The 27,768-nt window shown below is 33.3% G+C and overlaps 1 protein-coding gene across 1 annotated transcript in view; it reads left to right on the plus strand.

Annotated features, from left to right (window-relative positions):
- The window catches only part of LOC127709119 (DNA-directed RNA polymerase III subunit RPC1-like), a 145,024-nt gene that overhangs the window by 9,930 nt on the left and 107,326 nt on the right, over window positions 1-27,768 (plus strand). The window contains exons 2-3 of the mRNA XM_052214469.1: window positions 2,099-2,234; window positions 6,647-6,796. Coding sequence (XP_052070429.1) covers window positions 2,099-2,234; window positions 6,647-6,796 — 286 coding nt within the window. The remainder of the gene's footprint in view (window positions 1-2,098; window positions 2,235-6,646; window positions 6,797-27,768) is intronic.

Consider the following 27,768-nt stretch of genomic DNA (forward strand, 5'->3'; position numbering starts at 1 on the left):
TGTACATACGTACGTACGTCCCAAAATTGGTTTCCGTTCTCTAACTTGAGTTTGCCTCAACCAATTGTTATAAAACTTATACACAATGCTTATTACCACAAATTACAGATCAAGTTTGAAATTGGTGGCGTCACTTTAACCGTTCTAGAGTTATGCCCCTTTTCAAATGAAAATTGCTGAATTTTTCATTTCCGTTCTCTAACTTTAGTTTTCCTCAACCAAATGGTATGAGACTTATACACAATGCTTATTACCACAAAACACAGATCAAGTTTGAATTTTGGTGGCGTCACTTTAACCGTTCTAGAGTTATGCCCCTTTATAAATAGAAAAATTGCGAAATTTTTATTTTCTTCTAAATATCAAGTAATTTTTAAAATTGGAGTTATCTTCCTTTGTCCATGATTATAGTTGAATCAACTACAATCAATGCTTTATACAATGCAATGTTTAATTTTGACTTCCACTGATAAAACACAGATCAAGTTGAATTTTGGTAGTGTCACTTTAACCATTATTGAGTTATGCCCCTTTATGAATCGAAAGATTGCAAAATTTTTAGTTTCCATTCTGTTACTTAAGTCTGCCCCAACCAAACATTATGAAACCTATACACAATATTCATAACCACAAAACTAAGATCAAGTACAAATTTTTTGTTTCTGTTTTCCAACTTTAGTTTGTCCAACCAAATGTTATAACTTATACCCAATGCTTATTACTACATAATACAGATTAAGTACGAAATTTGGTGGCGACACTTTTACCATTCTTGAGTTTTGTCCCTTTATAAACATAAAAATTGCTGAATTTTTAGTTTCTGTTCTCTACTTAAATTAGCCTCAACCAAATGTTATGAGACTTACACACAATGCCTATTACCACAAAACTCAGATCAAGTTCAAATTTGGGTAGGGTCACTTTTACCGTTCTTCAGTTATGTCCCTTTATAACTATATGATATGCAAGCGGGGGCATCATCTGTGTCCTCATGTGGACACTATCCACATTTATTTACTTCTGTAAGTAAAACAAAAATCTAAATGTCTAAGGGATATAACTCTACCTCCAAAATAATTCACCTGTACATATAGATAAAAAAACACTTGTATAAGTATTACACCTGATTGCCATGGTTGCGGGTCACTTTAATAATGTTATCAATTAAAGACATTTTAGTTTATAACATCATCTTTTTAGCAGGTTGGGACCAATCACCCTAAAGTAATTGGATGTAATAACCTGTTTTGGGTATAATATCCCAAGCCTTCATTATCTTTTAATACTACTGTAAACAGGGAAATTTTCGCATCAGTTTTATTTTCGCTATTTTCGCGGTAAGAGTTGAAAGGCGAAAATAAAATGAACACAAATATTTCAAGGAAATCCAAACATAACCAAAAAGACCATACAAAAGACTGGGACAAAATATGCACAGCAGAAAATCATGTGATGTTTTATTATAGCAAAATTTGCTGCATGAGAAGTTTCCCAAAACTTAAAAGCCACTTAAAACTTTGATAGCATTTTATAAATGTATGTAAACATGGTAAAAGTGTGCATCATTTCCTGGAATTCTAAAAATAAATCTTGGAATTTTGTCCATTGTTCAACAATCGCAATAATAAATGCAAACAGAAATTTATGACTTTACAGTACATTGTATAACAAATAATTGGTATAACACCAGAATACCAACTCTATAAACATGCTACAAATGTACCAAACATTAATTAAGTTGCTTAAACCAAAAATATGAGCGAACTTTATTGATTTTCTCAATAAACATGCACTATTAAAAACAATATCAGAGAACCTGACCTTTGCCTGAGGGAGTTTGACTCTCCATCTCCATCAGGTGACATTGGCATTTACAGGGGAACACATTTAAAATTTGTGTTGTAACCAACTTCAGTATTGGATTTGAAAAAGTAAATTTAATGTTTTTTATTCTTGTAATAATTAAAAACATTTATTTACTTTATCAAACATTATTTACAATGTTATGATTCATTCCATATTGTTAGCATCATTTAGCATTTGTTAAAAGAAAGTCTCCAATTGAGGGTAGATATGCTTACTTTATTTACCATTACAGAAGCCATGTCACTTTTGGATTATTGAATGCAAATGAAATCCAACAGCTAGCTCATCTACATGTAGTTAGTAAGAATTTGTACAATCAAGATGGACACCATAAACCAGTTCAACATGGAGTTCTGGACCACAAAATGGTAAGTACTGTTTAATATTGAGATTTGGACCACTAAATGTTCAACATGGAGGTCTGGATCATGTAATAGTAAGGCTTGTTCAACATGGAGGTGTAGATCATGTAATTGTAAGTCTTGTTCAACATGGAGGTCTGGATCATGTAATTGTAAGTTTTGTTCAACATGGAGGTCTGGATCATGTAATTGTAAGTCTTGTTCAACATGGAGGTCTGGATCATGTAATTGTAAGTTTTGTTCAACATGGAGGTCTGGATCATGTAATGGTAAGTCTTGTTCAACATGGATGTCTGGATCATGTAATTGTAAGTCTTGTTCAACATGGATGTCTGGATCATGTAATGGTAAGTCTTGTTCAACACGGAGGTCTGGATCATGTAATGGTAAGTTTTATTCAACTTGGAGGTCTGGATTATGTTATTGTACCGGTAAGTCTTGTTCTACATGGAGGTCTGGATCGTGTAATTGTAAGTTTTGTTCAACATGGAGGTCTAGATCATTTAATTGTAAGTCTTGTTCTACATGGAGTTCTGGATCATATAATGGTAAGTCTTATTCAACTTGAAGGTCTGGATTATGTAATGGTAAGTCTTGTTCAACTTGAAGGTCTGGATCATGTATTTGTAAGTATTGTTCAACATGGAGGTCTGGATCATGTAATTGTAAGTTTTATTCAACATTGATGTCTGGATCATGTAATTGTAAGTCTTGTTCAACATGGAGGTCTTGATCATGTAATTGTAAGTCTTGTTCAACATGAAGGTCTGGATCATGTAATTGTAAGTCTTGTTCAACATGGAGGTCTGGATCATGTAATTGTAAGTCTTGTTCAACATGAAGGTCTGGATCATGTAATTGTAAGTCTTGTTCAACATGGAGGTCTGGATCATGTAATTGTAAGTCTTGTTCAACATGGAGGTCTGGATCATGTAATTGTAAATCTTGTTCAACATGGAGGTCTGGATCATGTAATTGTAAGTCTTGTTCAACATGGAGGTCTGGACCATGTAATTGTAAGTCTTGCTCACCATGAAGGTCTGGATCATGTAATTGTAAGTCTTATTCATCAGAAAACTTTGTACAACAGAATGGTAAATCCTATTTATCATGAAGTTAAGGACCACAGTATGCAAAGTCCAATTCAAAATTCAGTTCTGTACCATGGAATGGTAAGTCCTGTTCAGCATTGAGTTCAGTACCAGTATCCTAGACAAGGTAGAGTTTATGGACTACAGAAACATAAAGATTTGTTTGTTAAGGAGTTGAGTATCAGAGATGGGTAAGTTCTTTTCAGAATGAAGTTACAGGCTTCTAAATTATAAGTCTTATATTTGTTTAACATAAATGTATGGGCTTATTGAAAAAAAGCCACTAAGGTGGTACATAACACTACAGGGAGATAACCCTATAAAAATCAGCTGAATGTTTTAATCAGTCCTATTGTTAACGAAATATTAAGTTTCTCAATGATCAAAAATAAGTGTTTGTCAAACTGCTATATATCCAATGAAATTTTTCCGATAAAGTGTGTGGTTCAAGTTTTTTGAATTTTTTATATTTTTGTCAAAATTTTATGAAACTTAAATGAGCCAAATTAATTTTAGTCGAGCTGTTTGGTACCACCTTAACATGTCCATTAATGGTTAAGATCAGTAAATAATCATTCATAATTAGCAAAAATGTAAACAACATTGTAGGTTAGGTAAATATGATACTGTGTAATCTTATTTTAGTCCTGTATGTTAATAATGTTATTTTCAATAGGGTTCAGTTGAATTCTAACAGAGATATTTAATTTTTCTGAAAATGTTATTTCTGGTTGCATAATATTAACACATTTTCCAGTATCTTTAAATTTTGAATATACACATGTATATTCTAATTGTTCTTATAAACTGTAATATTGTATAAACAGAAACTGGTATATATTGTTGTTTTAAGACTGATATCATTTGTAAAGATGTCTATAACCATTCAGTTTTCTGTTGAGAGTAGTGCTGATCAGTCTGTATATATTAGAGTGATGTTGTTCATTTATGAATTTGTGTATTCTATAAGAGACCTTATTAGTTACATAAGAAAGATTCATCATGTGGCTAATGTTTTATTTTTATACGACCGCAAAAATTAAAAATTTTTTTGTCGTATATTGGTATGACGTTGGCGTCGTCGTTTGTCGTCGGCGTCGTCTGGCGTCGTCCGGCGTCGTCCGAAGACACATTGGTTTTCGCACTCTAACTTTAGTTTAAGTGAATGGATCTCCATGAAATTTTACCATAAGGTTCAATACCACGAAAGGAAGGTTGGGATTGATTTTGGGGGTTATGGTACCAACAGTTAAGGAATTAGGGAAAAGATTCATCATGTGGCTAATGTTTTATTTTTATACGACCGCAAAAATTAAAAATTTTTTGGTCGTATATTGGTATGACGTTGGCGTCGTCGTTTGTCGTCGTCGTCGTCTGGCGTCGTCCGGCGTCGTCCGAAGACACATTGGTTTTCGCACTCTAACTTTATTTTAAGTGAATGGATCTCCATGAAATTTTACCATAAGGTTCAATACCACGAAAGGAAGGTTGGGATTGATTTTGGGGGTTATGGTACCAACAGTTAAGGAATTAGGGGCCAAAAAGGGGCCAAAAATAAGCATTTTTGTAACTTCCAGACAATAACTTGTGTGTAAGTGTATGGATCTCTCTGACATTGTACCACAAGGTTCCTTATCACAAAGGGAAGGCTGTAATTGATTTTGGGGGTAATTGCCTCAAAATTTTAGGAATTAGGGGCCAAAAAAGGGGCAAAAAACAAGCATTTTTCTAGTTTCATGACAATAACTTGTGTGTAAGTGTTTGGATATTTCTGAAATTGTACTACAAGGTTCCATATCACAAAGGGAAAGCTGGAATTGAGTTTGGGGGTAATTGCCCTAAACGTTTAGGAATTGGGGGCCAAAAAGGGGCCAAAAATAAGCATTTTTCTAGTTTCCAGACAATAACTTGTGTTCAAGTGTATGGATCTCTCTGAAATTGTACTGCAAGGTACCATACCACAAAGGGAAGGCTGGGATTGAGTTTGGGGGTGATGAATCATAAGGGGGTTCAAAAAATTTGGGGGGGGGATTTTTTTTTTTCTTTTTTTTTCTTTTTTTCCTTTTTTTTTTTCTTTTAATATTTTCCATTTTAAGTTGGTTATTTCTGATTAATATTTAAAAGCAAATAATAATGATATGGTAGGAGATACACACTAAACAGGATGTGTAAATTATTATATAATAAGTATTGTGCAATAGCAAGAAATTTTCAATTGCACAGTATTGCACAATAGCAAGAAATCTTCAATTGCACAGTATTGCGCAATAACAAGAAATCTTCAATTGCACAGTATTGCGCATTAGCAAGAAATATCCAATAGCACAATATTGCGCAATAGCAAGAAATTGTCAATTGTACAGTATTGCGCAATAGCAAGAAATATTCAATTGCACAGTATTGTGCAAAAGAAGATACTTCGTATAAATTGCTTATTTCTTGATCAATTTCAATGGGGTTTTATTCTTGAATTCCTGGGGTTCTTTAATATGCTGAATCTAATCGTGTATTAAGTTTTTGGATTTTGGGCCCCGTTTTTAAATTGGTCCACATTGAGGTCCAAAGGGTCCAAAATTTAACTTTGTTTGATTTCATCAAAAATTTAATTATTGGGGTTCTTTGATATGCCGAATCTAACCGTGTATTTAGATTCTTAATTTTTGGTTCCGTTTTCAAATTGGTCTACATTTAGGTCCAAAGGGTCCAAAATTAAACTTAGTTTGTTTTTAACAAAAATTTAATTTTTAGGGTTCTTTGATATGCTGAATCTAAACATGTATTTAGATTTTTGATTATGGGCCCAGTTTTCAAGTTGGTCCAAATCGGGGTCCAAAATTAAATTTGTTTGATTTCAACAAAAATTGAATATATGGGGTTCTTTGATATGCTGAATCTAACCATGCATTTAGATTTTTGATTTTTGGTCCCCGTTATCAACTTTGTCCACATTGAGGTCATAAGGGTCCAAAATTAAACTTTGTTTGATTTCATCAAAAAGTGAATTCTTGGGGTTCTTTGATATGCTGAATCTAACCATGTATTTAGATTTTGGATATTGGACCATAATAGGTGAATGTCCAATTTAAAATTTTTAAGTTCTTAGACCACATTCATTCTGTGTCAGAAACCTATGCTGTGTCAAATATTTAATCACAATCCAAATTCAGAGCTGTATCAAGCTTGAATATTGTGTCCATACTTGCCCCAACTGTTCAGGGTTCGACCTCTGCGGTCGTATCAAGCTGCGCCCTGCGGAGCATTTTATTGGTGTATGGAATGATTGTAATGTATTTTTTTACTGTATAGATACATATTTGAATCTTACAGGGTACCAGTGAGAAGGACAATAGCTGTGAAACATGTGGAAAAGGATTGGCTGATTGTGTTGGTCACTATGGTTATATTGACCTTGAACTGCCATGTTTCCATATTGGCTATTTCAGAGCTACCATAATGGCACTTCAGACCATATGTAAGGTAACCATTCAACACATTCAACAATTAAAATTCAACTCACTATGCAAGTAACATGAATGTACTTTTATTAGTTAGTTTAAGAAAAATTTCTGGAAAATAACTACTGGTATTATAGAATTGAATGCTGGTTTTTTTTAGTTCACCTTTCCAAAGGAAATGTGAGCTTTTGCCATGCCATCACTTGGCATCCGTCGTCGTCATTGCCGTCTGTCCCGTGTAAACTATTTCAAACATCTTTTCCTCTGAAACTAATGAACCAATTCCAACCAAACTTAAGCTTAATGATCCTTAGGGTATCTAGAATAAAGTAGTGTTTTATTTTATGTTTCGTCAAAAAACATGGCAGCCACGGCTAAAAATAGAACATAGGGGTAAAATTCAGTTTTTGGCTTATATCTTAGAAACTAAAGCATTTAGAGAAAATCTGACTGGGGTTAAAATGTTCATTAGGCCAAGATCCATCAGCCCTGAAATTTTCAGATGAATCTAACAACCCATTGTTGATTTGCTGCTACTAAATTGGTAATTTTAAGGAAACTTTGCAGTTTTTATACGACCGCAAAAAAATTTTTGTGGTCGTATATTGGTATGACGTTGGCGTCGTCGTCGTCGTCCGGCGTCGTCGTCCGAAAACGCATTAGTTTTCGCACTCTAACTTTAGTTTAAGTGAATGGATCTCTATGAAATTTTACCATAAGGTTCAATACCACAAAAGGAAGGTGGGGATTGATTTTGGGGGTTATGGTACCAACAGTTAAGGAATTAGGGGCCAAAAAGGGGCCAAAAATAAGCATTTTCTAGTTTCCAGACAATAACTGTGGAACGGTGTATGGATCTCTCTGAAATTATACTACAAGTTTCCATACCACAAAGGGATGGTTAGGATTTGCTTTGGGGGGTTATTGCTCAAACCGTTTAAGAATTAGGGGCAAAAAAGGGGGAAAAACAAGGTTGTCCTCATTAATGGACAAATACTTTAGTACAAAACATAATTTAAAGCAGTGTAAGGGAGATAAATCAAATACATCATTGAAATTATCTCCCTTACACTGCTTTTAAATTAAGTATAAAGTAATGGTTAATGAACAATTAAGATAATTTAAAACAGTGTAAGGGAGGTAATCCAAATACAACGTTTTGGTTACTTCCCTTACACTGCTTTTAAATTATGTTTAAAGAAATGCATATTTATAAAGGAAGACCAGTATGGTGCATTAGATTTGTAAAATCTTTGACCACATTTATTTATTTGTTATGCCGAATCTAACCGTGTATTTAGATTTTTAATATTGGGTCAAGTTTTCAAATTGGTCTACATTAAGGTCCAAAGGGTCCAAAATTAAACTTTGTTTGATTTTAACAAAAATTGAATATATGGGGTTCTTTGATATGCTGAATCTAAATATGTATTTAGATTTTTGATTTTTGGCCCAGTTTTCAAGTTGGTTCAAATTGGGGTCCAAAATTAAATTTTGTTTGATTTCAACAAAAATTGAATATATGGGGTTCTTTGATATGCTGAATCTAACCATGTATTTAGATTTTTTATTTGTGGACCCCGCTATCAAATTGGTTCATATTGAGGTCAAAAGGGTCCAAAATTAAACTTTGTTTGATTTCATCAAAAATTGAATTATTGGGGTTCTTTGGTATGCCAAATCTAACCGTGTATTTAGATTTTTAATTTTGGGTCCCGTTTTTTAAATTGGTCTTCATTAAGGTCCAAAGGGTCCAAAATTAAACTTAGTTTGATTTTAACAAAAATTGAATTCTTGGGGTTCTTTGATATGCTGAATCTAAACATGTGTTTAGATTTTTGATTATGGGCCCAGTTTTCAAGTTGGTCCAAGTTGGGGTCCAAAATTAAACTTTGTTTGATTTCAACAAAAATTGAATATATGGGGTTCTTTGATATGCTGAATCTAAACATGTATTTAGATTTTAGATTTTTGGCCCAGTTTTTAAGTTGGTCCAAATTGGGGTCCAAAATTAAACTTTGTTTGATTTCAACAAAAATTGAATATATGGGGTTCTTTGATATGCTGAATCTAACCATGTATTTAGATTTTTTATTTGTGGGCCCGCTATCAAATTGGTTCATATTGAGGTCAAAAGAGTCCAAAATTAAACTTTGTTTGATTTCATCAAAAATTGAATTATTGGGGTTCTTTGATATGCCAAATCTAACCGTGTATTTAGATTTTTAATTTTGGGTCCCGTTTTTTAAATTGGTCTACATTAAGGTCCAAAGGGTCCAAAATTAAACTTAGTTTGATTTTGACAAAAAATGAATTTTTGGGGTTCTTTAATATGCTGAATCTAAACATGTGTTTAGATTTTTGATTATGGGCCCAGTTTTCAAGTTGGTCCAAGTTGGGGTCCAAAATTAAACTTTGTTTGATTTCAACAAAAATTGAATATATGGGGTTCTTTGATATGCTGAATCTAAACATGTATTTAGATTTTAGATTTTTGGCCCAGTTTTCAAGTTGGTCCAAATTGGGGTCCAAAATTAAACTTTGTTTGATTTCAACAAAAATTGAATATATGGGGTTCTTTGATATGCTGAATCTTACCATGTATTTAGATTTTTTATTTGTGGGCCCACTATCAAATTGGTTCATATTGAGGTCAAAAGGGTCCAAAATTAAACTTTGTTTGATTTCATCAAAAATTGAATTATTGGGGTTCTTTGATATGCCAAATCTAACCGTGTTTTTAGATTTTTAATTTTGGGTCCCGTTTTTTAAATTGGTCTACATTAAGGTCCAAAGGGTCCAAAATTAAACTTAGTTTGATTTTAACAAAAATTGAATTCTTGGGGTACTTTGATATGCTGAATCTAAACATGTGTTTGGATTTTTGATTATGGGCCCAGTTTTCAAGTTGGTCCAAGTTGGGGTCCAAAATTAAACTTTGTTTGATTTCAACAAAAATTGAATATATGGGGTTCTTTGATATGCTGAATCTAACCATGTATTTTGATTTTGGACATTGGACCATAATAGGTAAATTAAAAAAATTGAAGTTCTTAGACCACATTCTTTCTGTGTCAGAAACCTATGCTGTGTCAAATATTTAATCACAATCCAAATTCAGAGCTGTATCAAGCTTGAATGTTGTGTCCATACTTGCCCCAACTGTTCAGGGTTCGACCTCTGCAGTCGTATCAAGCTGCGCCCAGCGAAGCATTTTATTGGTTGTTATCTTGAATATTATTATAGATAAAGATATACTGTAAACAGCAAAAATGTTCAGCAAAGTAAGATCTACAAATAAGTTTAATATGACCAAAATTGTCAATTTACCTCTTAAGGAGTTATTGCCCTTTAAGGACAATTTTTCACAATTTGTTTATCATGTTTTCTAACTTTAAAAAATCTTCTCCTCTAAAACTACTGAACCAAATTAAACCAAGCTTAAGCTGAATGATTCTTAGGTTATCTACAATAAAGTTTGTGTTTTATTTTCTGTTTCCTCAGAAAACATGGCCGCCATGGCTAAAAATAGAACATAGAGTAAAATGCAGTTTTTATACGCCCGTTTACGGGACGTATTATGGTATACCCTTGTCTGTCCGTCTGTCCATCCGTCGTCAACATGTCCGATAATAACTAAAAAACGCTTTAAACAATTTGCATGAAACTTTGATGAATTGTTTATATCTATTGACGTGAGCTCCCTTTCAATTTTTATAAATTTTGGATTTTACGTTTCCGAGTTATGGGTTTTATTCATTAAAAAAGGGGGATTTTCTAATTTTCAGACAATAACTAAAAAATGCTTTGAGCAGTTTTCATGAAACTTTGGGGAATTGTTTATATCTATTGACGTGAGCTCCCTTTCGATTTTTATAAATTTTCGATTTTACGTTTCTGAGTTATATTGTTTTATTCAATTAAAAAAGTGGGATTTTCCACTTTTCGGACAATTACTCAAAAGTTCTTTGAGCAGTTTTTATGAAACTTTGGTGACTGGTTTATATCTATTAAAATAACCTCCATTTAGTTTTTTATAAATTTCTGGTATGACTTTGAGGAGCAATAGAACTTTATTCTTTGAAAAAGCAACGGGCATATCATGAGCTCAAGGCGCAGCTGTTTATTTACTTATATCTCAAAAACTAAAGCATTTAGAGCAATTCAGACAAGAAGTTAAAGTATTCATTAGGTCTACCTGCCCTGAAATTATCTGCCAAATCGGGTATCTTTTGCCCTTAATTTTCTTAAAATCATCAATTGCCCCTGGATTGATGATTTTAAGGAAATTTTGCAGTTTTCGGTTATTATCTTGAATATTATTATAGATAAAGATAAACTGTAGACAGCAAAAATGTTCATCAAAGTAAGATCTACAAATAAGTTTTATATGACCAAAATTGTCAATTGACATCTTAAGGAGTTATTGCCCTTTAAAGACAATTTTTCACAATTTGTTCATCTAGTTTGCTTACTTTAAAAAATCTTCTCCTTTGAAACTGCTGAATCAATTTCAGCCAAACTTGGGCTGAATGAGTTTTTCAGAGTATCTAGTATAAATTTTGTATTTTATTTCCTTGTACGTCAAGAAACATAGCCACTATGGCTAAAATGGAACATAGGGGTAAAATGCATTATTTTGCTTTTGAAGAAAATATGACAGATACAAAGAACATTTAAATGGCATTTTTAAGCCACTCATTAATATATATTGAAAAGCAAAAATAATCATTGAAAGATTTAAACCAAAAATTACAGGTGAGCGATTCAGGCTCTTGAGAGCCTCTTGTTTAAAATTATATACAAAATGAAAGCATTTGTAACATTCACATTTTCCTTGAAGCTCAGAAGCATTCAAGTCTATTAACAAAAATTAAAAAAATGTATGTTATTAACATTTTTAATCTAAAAGTTTAACTTAAAAAAAAACTTCTGCAAAAACTGTCTATTGGGATGTAAGCAGTATCATTCCACATGAATTGTACGACATATAGCTCAAATTGGCATTATGAAGAGGTTGATTTTAAAGTTGATAGCTTGTAAAATATTTATCAAATTTCAATCATTATTATACATGTCCAAAATGTGTATCATAGGCAATAATCAATTGTTATATATTTATATCAATTATTCATAGTTACAATAAGATATATAGTCAACTAAATAAAGTTAAGTCCATTTCAAATGATTTTTGGTGGAAGAAGACTTCAAGTCTTCTGAAAGCCTTTACTGCCGGCTATAAAATCATTGAACCGTCACCAGGACGTATGCCGTATCCCTTTCTGTGCTTTACAATTTCATAACAACTTCCGTGCCATATCTTGACACCGATGTTTACACATGATCTAAGCATCTGCATCATTTAATTTATTAGGCTTGAAAAACGATCACTATCGTTAGTGTTATAATTTCTCATGTTTTAATGTATTAATATCAACCCTTTTATTTATGTAAATTATTAGATTTCATCTCATCTTACATGAACGTTATTTGTTAACTTGTAACCGGATGTCTTTAAAGTAGAGTTTGTAGTACGCATGCGTGAATTTGGTATCGGGTCGGTTCGCCCTGATTACATGTTCGCCCTTGGTCCGTTCGTCCGCATAGAGTACGTTCACCCTGGGTTACTTCTCCTTACTTTTATCGTGGAAGTATTATATTGACTGCTTTTATCAAGGACGTTTTATATGTCCTTGCAATTATCAAAAAATAATAATATTATGGGTATTAAAGTTTAATAAACTTATTCAGATATTTATATGGTACAAATTTTCGAAATTCATGAACACATATGAAAAAAAATTAATTTAAAGTTGATGGCTTGTTTTGGAGCATTAATAGGTCATGATAATAATTCTCACTGATTGTTGTAATAATTGTCTTTGGTAGATTAATAATTGGAATTATCGGAATAAAACAACTGGATTATTCGGGTTAATTTAAACCACGTTGGTTACGTATCTGCGTATGTGCACAAATGGGAAATTTAATTGTGCATCTGAAAGTTTCAAAATAATGATAAACAGAATTGTCATATATTCATACAATCCATCTTGAGTTAAAGTCAAGTATATACGTGGAGAGTACGACTTCAAATCAATGATGCTTGAAAAAATACACGGATTTAGTTGTTCCGTCTGCATTCATATCTTTAATGCAATCAATTAAGTCATATTCCAGTTTTAGACAACATGTGTTTTTGAAAACAAAAGTTAGAATATCTAAGTATGTTATTGCGATAATAAAGAGTCAAGGGCACACGTGAATCTGCTGGTGTTTTACACATCAAACGATGCACCGTCTGTTGACAGAAATATCAATGTACAAACTAATATCTGTTGACGGATTCTATTTCGAAAGTACGTAGTTTTCATGTCGGTCATTGTCGGAATGTCCTCAATGATTGCCTTTATTGCCTTAATACGTTTCAAAGTTTTAGAAGTGATAAAAAACGGGATTTAACAACTGAATAGTCCAGCTCTTTACTGTTATTCGTCATTAAGGTACACACAAAAATGACACATTATCGAGGCTCGAATACGGAACCAGTAATTCGTTGCTGTCAATAGTTTTATTTTCATAAAAAATTTCAGAAAAGGGCTGTGTGACTCCTGACGGAAAATGCCTTTCCTACCCTCATACTTTTGTGTAAAAATATTAGATGAAAAACAAATATGATATACGGGTCAAGCACTTTAAATGAACGGGTTTGAAATGCTAAAAGAGTCAAGCGCACACGAGATTCTGTCAATTGACGGTGCATCGTTTGATGTGTAAAACACCAGCAGATTCATGTGTGCGCTTGACTCTAAATTATCGCAATGACATAGCAAGGTCATCACCTGACATGACCGGTCAATCCTGACCTGACACATATCTGCATTGGATATATTTAGAATTTTTCAATATATGTTTATTTATTTAAAACCCTAATTTAAGCAAACTTGACTAAAATCTTGGTGGCCAGTTTTTATACGCCCGTTTACGGGACGTATTATGGTATACCGTTGTCTGTCCGTCTGTCCGTCCGTCTGTCCGTCCGTCCGTCGTCAACATGTCGGACATTTATTCAAAAACACTTTAACCAATATGCATGAAACTTTAGTAAATTGTTTATATCAATTGATGTGAGCTCCCTTTTGTTTTTTATAAATTTCAGATCTACCGTTTCCGAGTTTTGGGGTTTTATTCATTAAAAAAGGGGGGATTTTCCAGTTTTCGGACAATAACTCGAAAAAAATTTCACCAATTTGCATGAAACTTTTGTGAATTGTTATACGACCGCAAAAAAATTTTTCGTCGTCCGAATACACAATGGTTTTCGCACTCTAACTTTCGTTTAAGTAAATGGATCTCTATGAAATTTTACCATAAGGTTCAATACCACAATAGAAAGGTGGGGATTGATTTTGGGGGTTATGGTACCAACAGTTAAGGAATTAGGGGCCAAAAAGGGGCCGAAAATAAGCATTTTTGTAACTTCCAGACATAACTTGTGTGTTAGCATATGGATCTCTTTGACATTGTACCACAAGATTCCATATCACAAAGGGTCAATGCTGGGATTGATTTTGGGGTTAATTGCCTCAAAATTTTAGGAATAAGGGGCCAAAAGGGGGCAAAAAACAAGCATTTTTCTAGTTTCATGACAATAACTTGTGTGTAAGTGTATGGATCTTTCTGAAATTTTACTACAAGGTTCCATTTCACAAAGGGAAAGCTGGAATTGAGTGTTGTGGTAAAAGGCAAGGCTGTTATTGAGCTTGGTTTGGGGGGAAAGGGGGGTGGGGGGTGATGAATCATAAGGGGGGCGGGGGTCAAAAAAGGGGTAATTTTTTTTTTTCCTTTTTTTTTTGTTTAAAATTTACATTTTAAGTTAGTTATTTTTTATCACGAAGAGAAAGTGGGAATTGAGTTTTGGGGTTAATTGCTCAAACATTTATGAATAAGGGGCCAAATATTGGTCGAAAATAAGGATTTTTTTAGTTTGCAACAAAAACTTGTGTTCAAGTGTATGGATCTCTGTGATTGTATTGCAATGTACCATACCACAAATTGAAGGTTGTGATTGAGGTGGGGGATGATGAATCAAAAGGGGGTTGAAAAAATGTGTGGGGGGGTAGGATTTTTTTTTTTTCCTTTTTTTTTCTTTAAAATTTTCCATTTAAAGATGGTTGTTTCAGATTTATATATGAAAGAAAATAATAATGATGGCTTTGGTGGGGGGGGGGGGGGGGGGGGTGGTTATGGCTCTAATGTTTAAGGAATAAGGGGAAAAAAGGTTAAAAAACAAGGGTTTCCATTTTAATAGACAAATAATTGAGTAAAGAACATTATTTAAAAGCAGTGTAAGGTTGGTAATTCAAACTCATTTAAATATCTCATCTACACTGCTTTTAAATTATGTAAATTGGAAATTTGCCAATAACTTTATTGTTAATAAATGCATTGGAAATTTGCCAACAATTTTAGTGTAATAAACTTCATTGGAAATTTGCCAATATAAAATTTTGCTGATGAAGGTTTTTTGTTTACCTTTAGCCTTGACTATGAAGTCATTTTCTATTTTTATAGCCTTATGATGTAGTTGAATTATTTAATACTTTTATGATGTGTTTAAATGGGGTTTTATCATGTTTATGGTTGCAAATTTATTGTTTTAGTATAATAAACTCCATTTAAAATTTGCCAATAAAAAAAATTTTTGTTTATTTTTAGCTATGATTATGATGTCATTTTCTATTTTACTTTTATGGTTGCAAAGAAATTTTTATTTTTAGATATTACTGTTAAATGATGCTGATTAAGGTTTTTGCTATGTTTAGCCATGACTATGATGTCATTTTCTATTTTAATATCTGTTATGATGTATTTAAATGGGCTTTTATGGTTACAAAGGAATTTTATTTTTAGATATTACTATAAAATGTTGCTGATGCTGATTAAGGATTTTGTTTATTTTTAGCCATGACTATGATGTCATTTTCTATTTTAATACCTTTATGATGTAATTTCCATTTTTAGATATTACTGTCAAATGATGCTGATTAAGGGTTTTTTGCTATGTTTAGCCATGACTATGATGTCATTTTCTATTTTAATATCTTTATGATGTATTTAAATGGGCTTGTATGGTTACAAAGGAATTTTATTTTTAGATATTACTTTAAATGTTGCTGATTAAGGATTTTTGTTTATTTTTAGCCATGACTATGATGTCACTTTCTATTTTAATACCTTTATAATGTATTTAAATGGGCTCCCATGTATTTAGATTTTTGATTATTTATACATGTTACCAAATTGGTCCACATTGAACAAAAACGGTCCAAATTTCAACTTTATTACATTACATCAAACATTGAATTCTACATATTCTTTGATATATTGAAATTAACAAACAATTTAGTTTATGGATATTCCACCATAATAGGTAAATTAAATTTTTTCCAGTTCTTACACCACATTCATCCAGTGTCAGAAACCTATGCTGTGTCAAATATTTAATGACAATCCAAAGTCATAGCTGTATCAAGCTTGAATTTTGTGTCCATACTTGCCCCAACTGTTCAGGGTTCGACCTCTGCGGTCGTATCAAGCTGCGCCCCAGCGAAGCATTTTATTAATATCTATTGACATGAGCTCCCTTTCGTTTTTTATAAATTTTAGATTTACCGTTTCCGAGTTTTGGGGTTTTATTCATTAAAAAAGGGGGGATTTTCCAGTTTTCGGACAATAACTCAAAAACAATTTCACCAATTTGCATGAAACTTTTGTGAATTGTTCATATCTATTGACGTGAGCTCCCTTTTGAGTTTTATAAATTTCAGACTATACGTTTCCGATTTATGGGGTTTTATTCATTACAAAAAGGGGGATTTTCCAGTTTTCGGTCAATAACTCAAAAATGCTTTCAGCATTTTTTATGAAACTTTGTTAAATTGTTTATATCTATTTTTGTAAGCTCCCTTTTGATTTTTATAAATTTTCGATTTTATGTTTCCGAGTTATAAGATTTTATTTGTTTATAGTCTGACAACAGATTTACTAAGTATTACGCAACAGCACAGTGTATTGCACAACAGCAAGAAACCTTTCATATAACCAATTTCAAGTTCTTTTACTACATTTATTCAGAAACCTATAATATATCAAATATTTAATTACAATCCAAATTCAGACCTGTATCAAGCTTGAATATTGTGTCCATTTTTGCCCCCACTGTTCAGGGTTGGACCTCTGCGGGCGTATCCAGCTGCGCTCAGCGAAGCAGTTTATTTTTTAAAGTTAACTATCTGCCTTTCACAGAAAACTTTCAAGTGAAACCAAATCAATTACTGTTATAATTGCTTGGCGAAATTGCATTGCATCAAGTTGACCATGCTGAGACGAATGTATGGAATTTAGTTATAGAAAATTTAATTTGAATCAACAGTATTTGCAGATTTTTATGTTAAGTATAGTGAGATTTGGTTTAGTTATGAGTATTATTATTTTTGGAAGAAAAAAATATGTCTAAAGCAATAATGGGACAAAGCAGGCTGGGTTGGTGTGGGCTGCTTTTATGGTAATTCAAGTTACCTTTTATGCAGCTTCTTCCACCTCAGAGCAATCAGCTTTTTGATTAGCTTACCTGGCCAAAAGGGCCAAGTGAGCTTTTCTCATCGCTTGTTGTCCGTCGTCTGTTGTTGTCCGTTGTCGTCTGTTAACTTTTACAAAAAACTTCTCCTCTGAAACTACTGGGCAAAATTTATCCAAACTTGGCCACAATAATCATTGGGGTATCTAGTTTGAAAAATGTGTCCAATGACCCCATCTGCCAACGAAGATGGCCGACATGGCTAAAAATAGAACATAGGGGTAAAATGCAAGTTTTGTCTATTATTTTGAAAACGGTTATAAATAGAGAAAATCTGACACGAGAAAAAATGTTCAGAATGTTGAGCTCTACCAATTGTTCTTATTCGTCAAAACTGTCAGACAACTTCTTATAGGAGTTATTGGCCTTAAATGACAAATTCTACCATTTTTTATATGACCGCAAAAAAATTTTGTGGTCGTATATTGGTATGACGTTGGCGTCGTCGTCGTCCGAAGACACATTGGTTTTCGCACTCTAACTTTAGTTTAAGTGAATGGATCTCTATGAAATTTTACCACAAAGTTCAATACCACAAAAGGAAGGTTGGGATTGATTTTGGGGGTTATGGTACCATCAGTAAAGGAATTAGGGGCCAAAAAGGGGCCAAAAATAGGCATTTTTGTAACTTCCAGACATAACTTGTGTGTTAGTGTATGGATCTCTCTGACATTGTACCACAAGGTTCCGTATCACAAAAGGAATGCTGGGATTGATTTTGGGGGTAATTGCCTCAAAATTTTAGGAATTAGGGGCCAAAAAAGGGGCAAAAAACAAGCATTTTTCTAGTTTCATGACAATAACTTGTGAGTAAGTGTATGGATCTTTCTGAAATTGTACTACAAGGTTCCATATCACAAAGGGAAAGCTGGGTTTGAGTTTGGGGGTAATTGCCGAAACGTTTAGGAATTGGGGGCCAAAAAGGGGCCAAAAATAAGCATTTTTCTAGTTTCCAGACAATAACTTGTGTTCAAGTGTATGGATCTCTCTGAAATTGTAGTGCAAGGTAGCATACCACAAAGGGAAGGCTGGGATTGAGTTTGGGGGTGATGAATCATAAGGGGGTTCAAAAAATTTGGGGGGGGGATTTTTTTTTTTTCCTTTTTTTCCTTTTTTTCCTTTTTTTTTTCTTTTAAAATTTTCCATTTTAAGTTGGTTATTTCTGATTTATATTTAAAAGCAAATAATAATGATATGGTAGGAGATACACACCAAACAGGATGTGTAAATTATTATATAATAAGTATTGTGCAATAGCAAGAAATTTTCAATTGCACAGTATTGCACAATAGCAAGAAATCTTCAATTGCACAGTATTGCGCAATAGCAAGAAATCTTCAATTGCACAGTATTGCGCAATAGCAAGTATTTTCCAATAGCACAATATTGCGCAATAGCAAGAAATTGTCAATTGTACAGTATTGCGCAATAGCAAGAAATATTTAATTGCACAGTATTGTGCAAAAGAAGATACTTTGTATAAATTGCTTATTTCTTGACCAATTTCAATGGGGTTTTATTCTTGAATTCTTGGGGTTCTTTAATATGCTGAATCTAACCGTGTATTTAGTTTTTGGATTTTGGGCCCCATTTTTAAATTGGTCCACATTGAGGTCCAAAGGGTCCAAAATTAAACTTTGTTTGATTTCATCAAAAATTGAATTATTGGGGTTCTTTGATATACTGAATCTAACTGTGTATTTAGATTCTTAGTTTTTGGTTCCGTTTTCAAATTGGTCTACATTAAGGTCCAAAGGGTCCAAAATTAAACTTAGTTTGATTTTAACAAAAATTGAATTCTTAGGGTTCTTTGATATTCTGAATCTAAACATGTATTTAGATTTTTGATTATGGGCCCAGTTTTCAAGTTGGTCCAAATCGGGGTCCAAAATTAAACTTTGTTTGATTTCAACAAAAATTGAATATATGGGGTTCTTTGATATGCTGAATCTAACCATGTATTTAGATTTTTGATTTTTGGGCCCCGTTATCAACTTTGTCCACATTTTTAATTATGGGCCCAGTTTTCAAGTTGGTCCAAATTGGGGTCCAAAATTAAACTTTGTTTAATTTCAACAAAAATTGAATATATGGGGTTCTTTGATATGCTGAATCTAACCATGTATTTAGATTTTTGATTTTTGGGCCCCGTTATCAACTTTGTCCACATTGAGGTCAAAAGGGTCCAAAATTAAACTTTGTTTGATTTCATCAAAAATTGAATTCTTGGGGTTCTTTGATATGCTGAATCTAACCATGTATTTAGATTTTGGATATTGGACCATAATAGGTGAATGTCCAATTTAAAATTTTTAAGTTCTTAGACCACATTCATTCTGTGTCAGAAACCTATGCTGTGTCAAATATTTAATCACAATCCAAATGCAAAGCTGTATCAAGCTTGAATGTTGTGTCCATACTTGCCCCAACTGTTCAGGGTTCGACCTCTGCGGGCGTATCAAGCTGCGCCCTGCGGAGCATTTTATTTTCATTTTTGCCAACTATCTTGGAAACTATGATAGATAAAGATTTATTCTATGACTCCAGGGACTTAGGTATATGACAGAAGGGCTGAAATCCATAACTTAACAGTAGCAACTAAGACAATGACGATACGACGGATGCAGCAAGTAATGACTTTATTCATTGTTAAGTCTGTATTCTATTTTCTGTGGTTTATCGATAATGATTAATGTACCTTGTTTAGCTAGTTGATACTTGTTTAGGTGTTCCTCATGATTCTTTTATACCCTGTATTTGTAGCTCTCTTGTTTAGGTGTTCTCTGGTATTCTTTTATACCCTGTATTTGTAGCTCTCTTGTTTAGGTGTTCTCTGGTATTCTTTTATACCCTGTATTTGTAGCTCTCTTGTTTAGGTGTTCTCTGGTATTCTTTTATACCCTGTATTTGTAGCTCTCTTGTTTAGGTGTTCTCTGGTGTTCTTTTATACCCTGTATTTGTAGCTCTCTTGTTTAGGTGTTCTCTGGTATTCTTTTATACCCTGTATTTGTAGCTCTCTTGATTAGGTGTTCTCTGGTATTCTTTTATACCCTGTATTTGTAACTTATTTCTTAACATACTCCTGCAGTGTTGACAACCTTGACAATAAGCGTGACCTTCAGACTTTGACATTCCTATAAGATTGAAACAGACAATCCAGTATAACCAAATAGTATATCAATGAGTTTGCTGCTGACAACAAGATTATTTAATTTCTATTTTTTATTAATAAAATAATTTGGCCCTTGGGAGTCAAGTACTCAGCAAAGGGAAATTTAGCTCCAGGCCCTGTCGATGACACTTGGTATAGATGGACCAAGCCCCATGGACATGGACACTCCGTCAACCAACCGGAACCAGATGAGTTCCTATAAGGGGATGAAGAGTTGCTCCATCTCATAGCAGGTGGCTACGATAAAAGGGGGTTAGATTGACGGTGGAGAGAGAAATAAATGTAGATGTATTACATTTAATGACTTGGGGGAAATGAGAAATTAGACCAGTGGTCAATTTCGAAAGGGTCCAAAAAGTCAGGTGTGAAACAGCTGAGTGACCCCCAAGGTAATAAATGGGAAAAATTGGGTTTTAAGGAATGAAACCTTCAACTACACACTGTGGAATTCTATTAAACACAATTTAAGCTGTACATAGTTTAATGATATAACACACAACTGACTAATTCATGAAAATAGAATGTGTAAGTATTTTGTAACTTTATGATAACTAATGTATGACTTTCCCTGTCAGCAGCAAAACTCAAAATGAACAACTACCTAGCATCCTGGGGAAATTTGAGAAGGGTATGTATCACTCCTTTGCCTTATAACCAAATAAGGAGTGATCATGCAGCCAGAGGCATGTCAGTACCAAACATTTGCTACACACATGCAAACTATGATGTGTCATCAATAAACAACACTTATACATAATATAAGCTTCTAGAAACTTTAAATTGCAAAAATGATCAGCAAGACAAGTTCTACAAATATGTATAACAAAAGTCGACTTATCCGAATTACTGCCCATTAATGACGATTTCCCCATTTTTTTGCGTTTTGCCTTATATGATAAAAATTATAATAGATAAATAGACACTTTAAATCAGAAAAATGATCAGCAAGTCAAGATCTACTAACAAATCAAATTTTGCCGATAGACTGTCACTCTTTATAGGAGTGATTGCCCTTAAATGAGGATTTTTTTTTACCCTCTTTTGTGTTTTGAGCAAAAACTAAAGAAACTAAACAGACCATATGATCAGCAATACAAGATAAACAAAATATGGATTTTTATCATGAATTCTTTTCTCGTCTACAATGTTGGAGAGTGTCCTTTGTTGTATATGTACATAGACCAAGGAGAACGACACAGGTTCTTTAGAGCCTCTAGTTAGAGTTTGTTCTTAAATTGTACTGTTACACCACTGTCCAAGGTTATGAGGAGGGTTTGGCGCCAGCAAACTAGTTTAACCCGCCACATTCTATATTTGCCTGTCCCTAGTCAGGAGCCTGTAGTGCAGTGGTTGTGGTTGGTTCATGTCTGTCACATTTGTTTTTCTTAAATTGTTTTGTTATAAATTAGGCCATTAGTTTTCTCAATTGAATTGTTTCATATTTTTCATGTCAGAACCTTTTATAGCGGACTATACGGTTGGGTTTTTCTCTTCGTTGAATGGCGTACGGTTGCCTATAATTGCTTACATCCACTTCATTTGAACTTTGGTGGATAGTTGACAATCATTAACAATCATATGGCATCTCCTTATTTTTATAGCTGGGCAGAGCTAATATTCCTATTATCTTTGGTTGCTTTCATGCAGCCTTTATTATTTTCATACTGCATGGGTTATTTTCTTACAATTTAAAAAAATTGATTCGTCCTTCAGCCATTAAAAGACATTAGCAGTAAATATAAGTTTGTGGATGTTTGAATTTGTGGTGTCAGATTCTGTTCTCAAGAAATTAGTTAAAAAAACATTTTGTACAATGTTAATATATATATTGTTGAAATATTCAACTTTCCATAACTACTTATGATCAGTAGAACGCATGGAACATCTCTTAACTTTTCACAAAAATGTTCTTGAATGAAAGACTTAACTTTAAGCCATTGAAGTCTTTTTTTAGATGGGCTAACCTTTTTTAGCTCACCTGGCCCAAAGGGCCAAGTGAGCTTTTCTCATCACTTGGCGTCCGTCGTCCGTCGTCATCGTCGTCAGTGTCGTCGTCGTCGTTGTTGTCCGTCGTCGTTAGCTTTTTACAAAAATCTTCTCCTCTGAAACCACTGTGCCAAATTTAACCAAACTTGGCCACAATCATCATTAGGGTATCTAGTTTTAAAAATGTGTCCGATGACCCCGTCAAGCAACCAAGATGGCCGCCATGGCTAAAAATAGAACATAGGGGTAAAATGTAGATTTTGGCTTATATCTCTGAAACCAAAGCATTTAGAGTAAATCTGACATAGGGTAAAACTGATTATCAGGTCAAGATCTATCTGCCCTGAAATTTTCAGACAAATCTGACAACCTGTTGTTGGGTTGCTGCCCCTGAATTGGTAATTTTAAGGAAATTTTGCAGTTTTTAAATGACCGCAAAAAAATTTTGCGATCGTATATTGGTATGAAGTTGGCGTCGTCGTCGTCGTCTGAAGACACATTAGTTTTCGCACTCTAACTTTAGTTTAAATGAATGGATCTCTATGAAATTTTACCATAAGGTTCAATACCACAAAAGGAAGGTTGGGATTGATTTAGGGGGTTTTGGTACCAACAGTTAAGGAATTAGGGGCCAAAAAGGGGCCAAAAATAAGCATTTTTGTAACTTCCAGACATAACTTGTGTGTTAGTGTATGGATCTCTTTGACATTGTACCACAAGGTTCCATATCACAAAGGGAATGCTGGGATTGATTTTGGGGGTAATTGCCTCAAAATTTTAGGAATTAGGGGCCAAAAAAGGGGCAAAAAACAAGCATTTTTATATGGACAAATACTTTAGTACAAAACATAATTTAAAGCAGTGTAAGGGAGATAAATCAAATACATCATTTGAATTACCTCCCTTACACTGCTTTTAAATTATGTATAAAGTAATGGTTAATGAACAATGAAGACAATTTAAAACAGTGTAAGGGAGGTAATCCACATATAACGTTTTGATTACTTCCCTTACACTGCTTTTAAATTATGTTTAAAGAAATGCATATTTATAAAGAAAGACCAGTAAAAATATTATACAATTACTGTCTTTTGATGAGATAAATGTGTGGTTTTATTGACTTTTGAAAAACTGATATTCACTGAGGCCAAAGGCCGAAGTGAATGTCACTAGGTTTTTCAAAAGTCAATTAAACCACATATTTACCGAAACAAAAGACAGTAATTGTTTTATTCCATGTTCCGAGAGAGAAAAATATGTTGGAAATAACAGCTATTTACCAAAACCAACTAAACGTCAAACATTGTATCGTTATTATACATGTAAAAGCACGCGACGTTTTGCGCGGTGAATATACTTTTTCCGCAGGTGAATATGCTTATTTATTCAAAATCCCATTCATATAGAAAAACCTACTACAGTTCTTTCAATATGGAATAATATACAATTACTGTCTTTTGATGAGGTAAATATGCGGTTTTATTGACTTTTGAAAAATTGATATTCACTGAGGCCAACGGCCGAAGTGAATATCAGTTTTTCAAAACTCAATTAAACCACATATTTACCTCATCAAAAAAAGGGTTATTGTTTTATTCCATTTCCCCAGAGAAAACAATGCATTTGAAGTCAAATATTTACTAAAACCAATTGTATATCTAACATTTTACCATAACGTTACAGTTAAAAGCGAGTGACATTCAGCGCGGTGAATATCACTTTTCTCCAGGTGAATATGCTTTTTTATTCAAAATCCAATTCATAAAGAGAAAACGTACTAAACAATACCAATATGGAATAACTGGAAATGTTGCATCTTTTTTTACAAAAAAATCCATATGAAAGATTTGACACCATATTTTAAATTCTATTATAGAATAGATTAAGTTAGCACAATGGTAAATTTAAATGGGTAATTATGGTTGCAAATTCCATTGGAAATTTGAATTGAGAGGGAAAGAATTTTTGGGGGGGAAAATTTCAAGAAGTAATCTTTAATTGCACAGTATGGCGCATTAGATTTGTAAAATCTTTGACCACATTTATTTATTTGTTATGCCAAATCTGAACGTGTATTTAGATTTTTAATTTTGGGTCAAGTTTTCAAATTGGTCTACATTAAGGTCCAAAGGGTCCAAAATTAAACTTAGTTTGATTTTAACAAAAACTGAATATATGGGGTTCTTTGATATGCTGAATCTAACCATGTATTTAGATTTTTTATTTGTGGGCCCCGCTATCAAATTGGTTCATATTGAGGTCAAAAGTGTCCAAAATTAAACTTTGTTTTATTTCATCAAAAATTGAATTATTGGGGTTCTTTGATATGCCAAATCTAACCGTGTATTTAGATTTTTAATTTTGGGTCCAGTTTTCAAATTGGTCTACATTAAGGTCCAAAGGGTCCAAAATTAAACTTAGTTTGATTTTAACAAAAATTGAATATATGGGGTTCTTTGATATACTGAATCTAAACATGTATTTAGATTTTTGATTTTGGGCCCAGTTCTCAAGTTGGTCCAAATTGAGGTCCAAAATTAAACTTTGTTTGATTTCAACAAAAATTGAATATATGGGGTTCTTTGATATGCTGAATCTAACCATGTATTTAGATTTTTTTTTTGTGGGTCCCGCTATCAAATTGGTTCATAATGAGGTCAAAAGGGTCCAAAATTAAACTTTGTTTTATTTCATCAAAAATTGAATTATTGGGGTTCTTTGATATGCCAAATCTAACCAAGTATTTAGACTTTTAATTTTGGGTCCAGTTTTCAAATTGGTCTACATTAAGGTCCAAAGGGTCCAAAATTAAACTAAGTTTGATTTTAACAAAAATTGAATATATGGGGTTCTTTGATATGCTGAATCTTAACATGTATTTAGATTTTTGATTTTGAGCCCAGTTTTCAAGTTGGTCCAAATTGAGGTCCAAAATTAAACTTTTTGTTTGATTTCAACAAAAATTGAATATATGGGGTTCTTTGATATGCTGAATCTAACCATGTATTTAGATTTTTTATTTGTGGGCCCCGCTATCAAATTGGTTCATATTGAGGTCAAAAGGGTCCAAAATAAAACTTTGTTTTATTTCATCAAAAATTGAATTATTGGGGTTCTTTGATATGCCAAATCTAACCATGTATTTAGATTTTTAATTTTGGGTCCGGTTTTTTAAATTGGTCTACATTAAGGTTCAAAGGGTCCAAAATTAAACTTAGTTTGATTTTAACAAAAATTGAATTCTTGGGGTTCTTTGATATGCTGAATCTAAACATGTGTTTAGATTTTTTATTATGGGACCGTTTTTAGCTCACCTGACCCGAAGGGTCAAGTGAGCTTTTCTCATCACTTGGCGTCCGTCGTCCGTCGGCGTCGTCGTCCGTCGTCGTTAGCTTTTTACAAAAATCTTCTCCTCTGAAACCACTGGGCAAAATTTAACCAAACTTTGCCACAATCATCATTAGGGTATCTAGTTTTAAAATGTGTCCGATGACCCCGCCAACCAACCAAGATGACCGCCATGGCTAAAAATAGAACATAGGGGTAAAATGTAGATTTTGGCTTATATCTCTGAAACCAAAGCATTTAGAGGAAATCTGCGTAGGGTAAAACTGATTATCAGGTCAAAATCTATCTGCCCTGAAATTTTCAGACAAATCTGACAACCTGTTGTTGGGTTGCTGCCCCTGAATTGGTAATTTTAAGGAAATTTTGCAGTTTTTATACGACCGAAAAATTAAAAAATTTTTGGTCGTATATTGGTATGACGTTGGCGTCGTCGTCGTCGTCCGGCGTCGTCGTCGTCCGGCGTCGTCCGAAGACACATTGGTTTTCGCACTCTAACTTTAGTTTAAGTGAATGGATCTCCATGAAATTTTACCATAAGGTTCAATACCACGAAAGGAAGGTTGGGATTGATTTTGGGGGTTATGGTACCAACAGTTAAGGAATTAGGGGCCAAAAAGGGGCCAAAAATAAGCATTTTTGTAACTTCCAGACAATAACTTGTGTGTAAGTGTATGGATCTCTCTGACATTGTACCACAAGGTTCCATATCACAAAGGAAAGGCTGTAATTGATTTTGGGGGTAATTGCCTCAAAATTTTAGGAATTAGGGGCCAAAAAAGGGGCAAAAAACAAGCATTTTTCTAGTTTCATGACAATAACTTGTGTGTAAGTGTTTGGATATTTCTGAAATTGTACTACAAGGTTCCATATCACAAAGGGAAAGCTGGAATTGAGTTTGGGGGTAATTGCCCGAAATGTTTAGGAATTGGGGGCCAAAAAGGGGCCAAAAATAAGCATTTTTCTAGTTTCCAGACAATAACTTGTGTTCAAGTGTATGGATCTCTCTGAAATTGTACTGCAAGGTACCATACCACAAAGGGAAGGCTGGGATTGAGTTTGGGGGTGATGAATCATAAGGGGGTTCAAAAAATTTGGGGGGGATTTTTTTTTGTCTTTTTTTGTCTTTTTTTCCTTTTTATTTTCTTTTAAAATTTTCCATTTTAAGTTGGTTATTTCTGATTAATATTTAAAAGCAAATAATAATGATATGGTAGGAGATACACACCAAACAGGATGTGTAAATTATTATCTAATAAGTATTGTGCAATAGCAAGAAATTTTCAATTGCACAGTATTGCACAATAGCAAGAAATCTTCAATTGCACAGTATTGCGCAATAGCAAGAAATCTTCAATTGCACAGTATTGCGCAATAGCAAGAAATATCCAATAGCACAATATTGGGCAATAGCAAGAAATTGTCAATTGTACAGTATTGCGCAATAGCAAGAAATATTCAATTGCACAGTATTGTGCAAAAGAAGATACTTCGTATAAATTGCTTATTTCTTGATCAATTTCAATGGGGTTTTATTCTTGAATTCTTGGGGTTCTTTAATATGCTGAATCTAACCGTGTATTAATTTTTTGGATTTTGGGCCCCGTTTTTAAATTGGTCCACATTGAGGTCCAAAGGGTCCAAAATTAAACTTAGTTTGATTTTAACAAAAATTGAATTTTTAGGGTTCTTTGATATGCTGAATCTAAACATGTATTTAGATTTTGATTATGGGCCCAGTTTTCAAGTTGGTCCAAATCGGGGTCAAAATTAAACTTTGTTTGATTTGAACAAAAATTGAATATATGGGGTTCTTTGATATGCTGAATCTAACCATGTATTTAGATTTTTG

This window comes from Mytilus californianus, unplaced genomic scaffold (assembly GCF_021869535.1).
Source record: "Mytilus californianus isolate M0D057914Y unplaced genomic scaffold, xbMytCali1.0.p SCAF_7, whole genome shotgun sequence".
Lineage (NCBI taxonomy): Eukaryota > Metazoa > Mollusca > Bivalvia > Mytilida > Mytilidae > Mytilus > Mytilus californianus.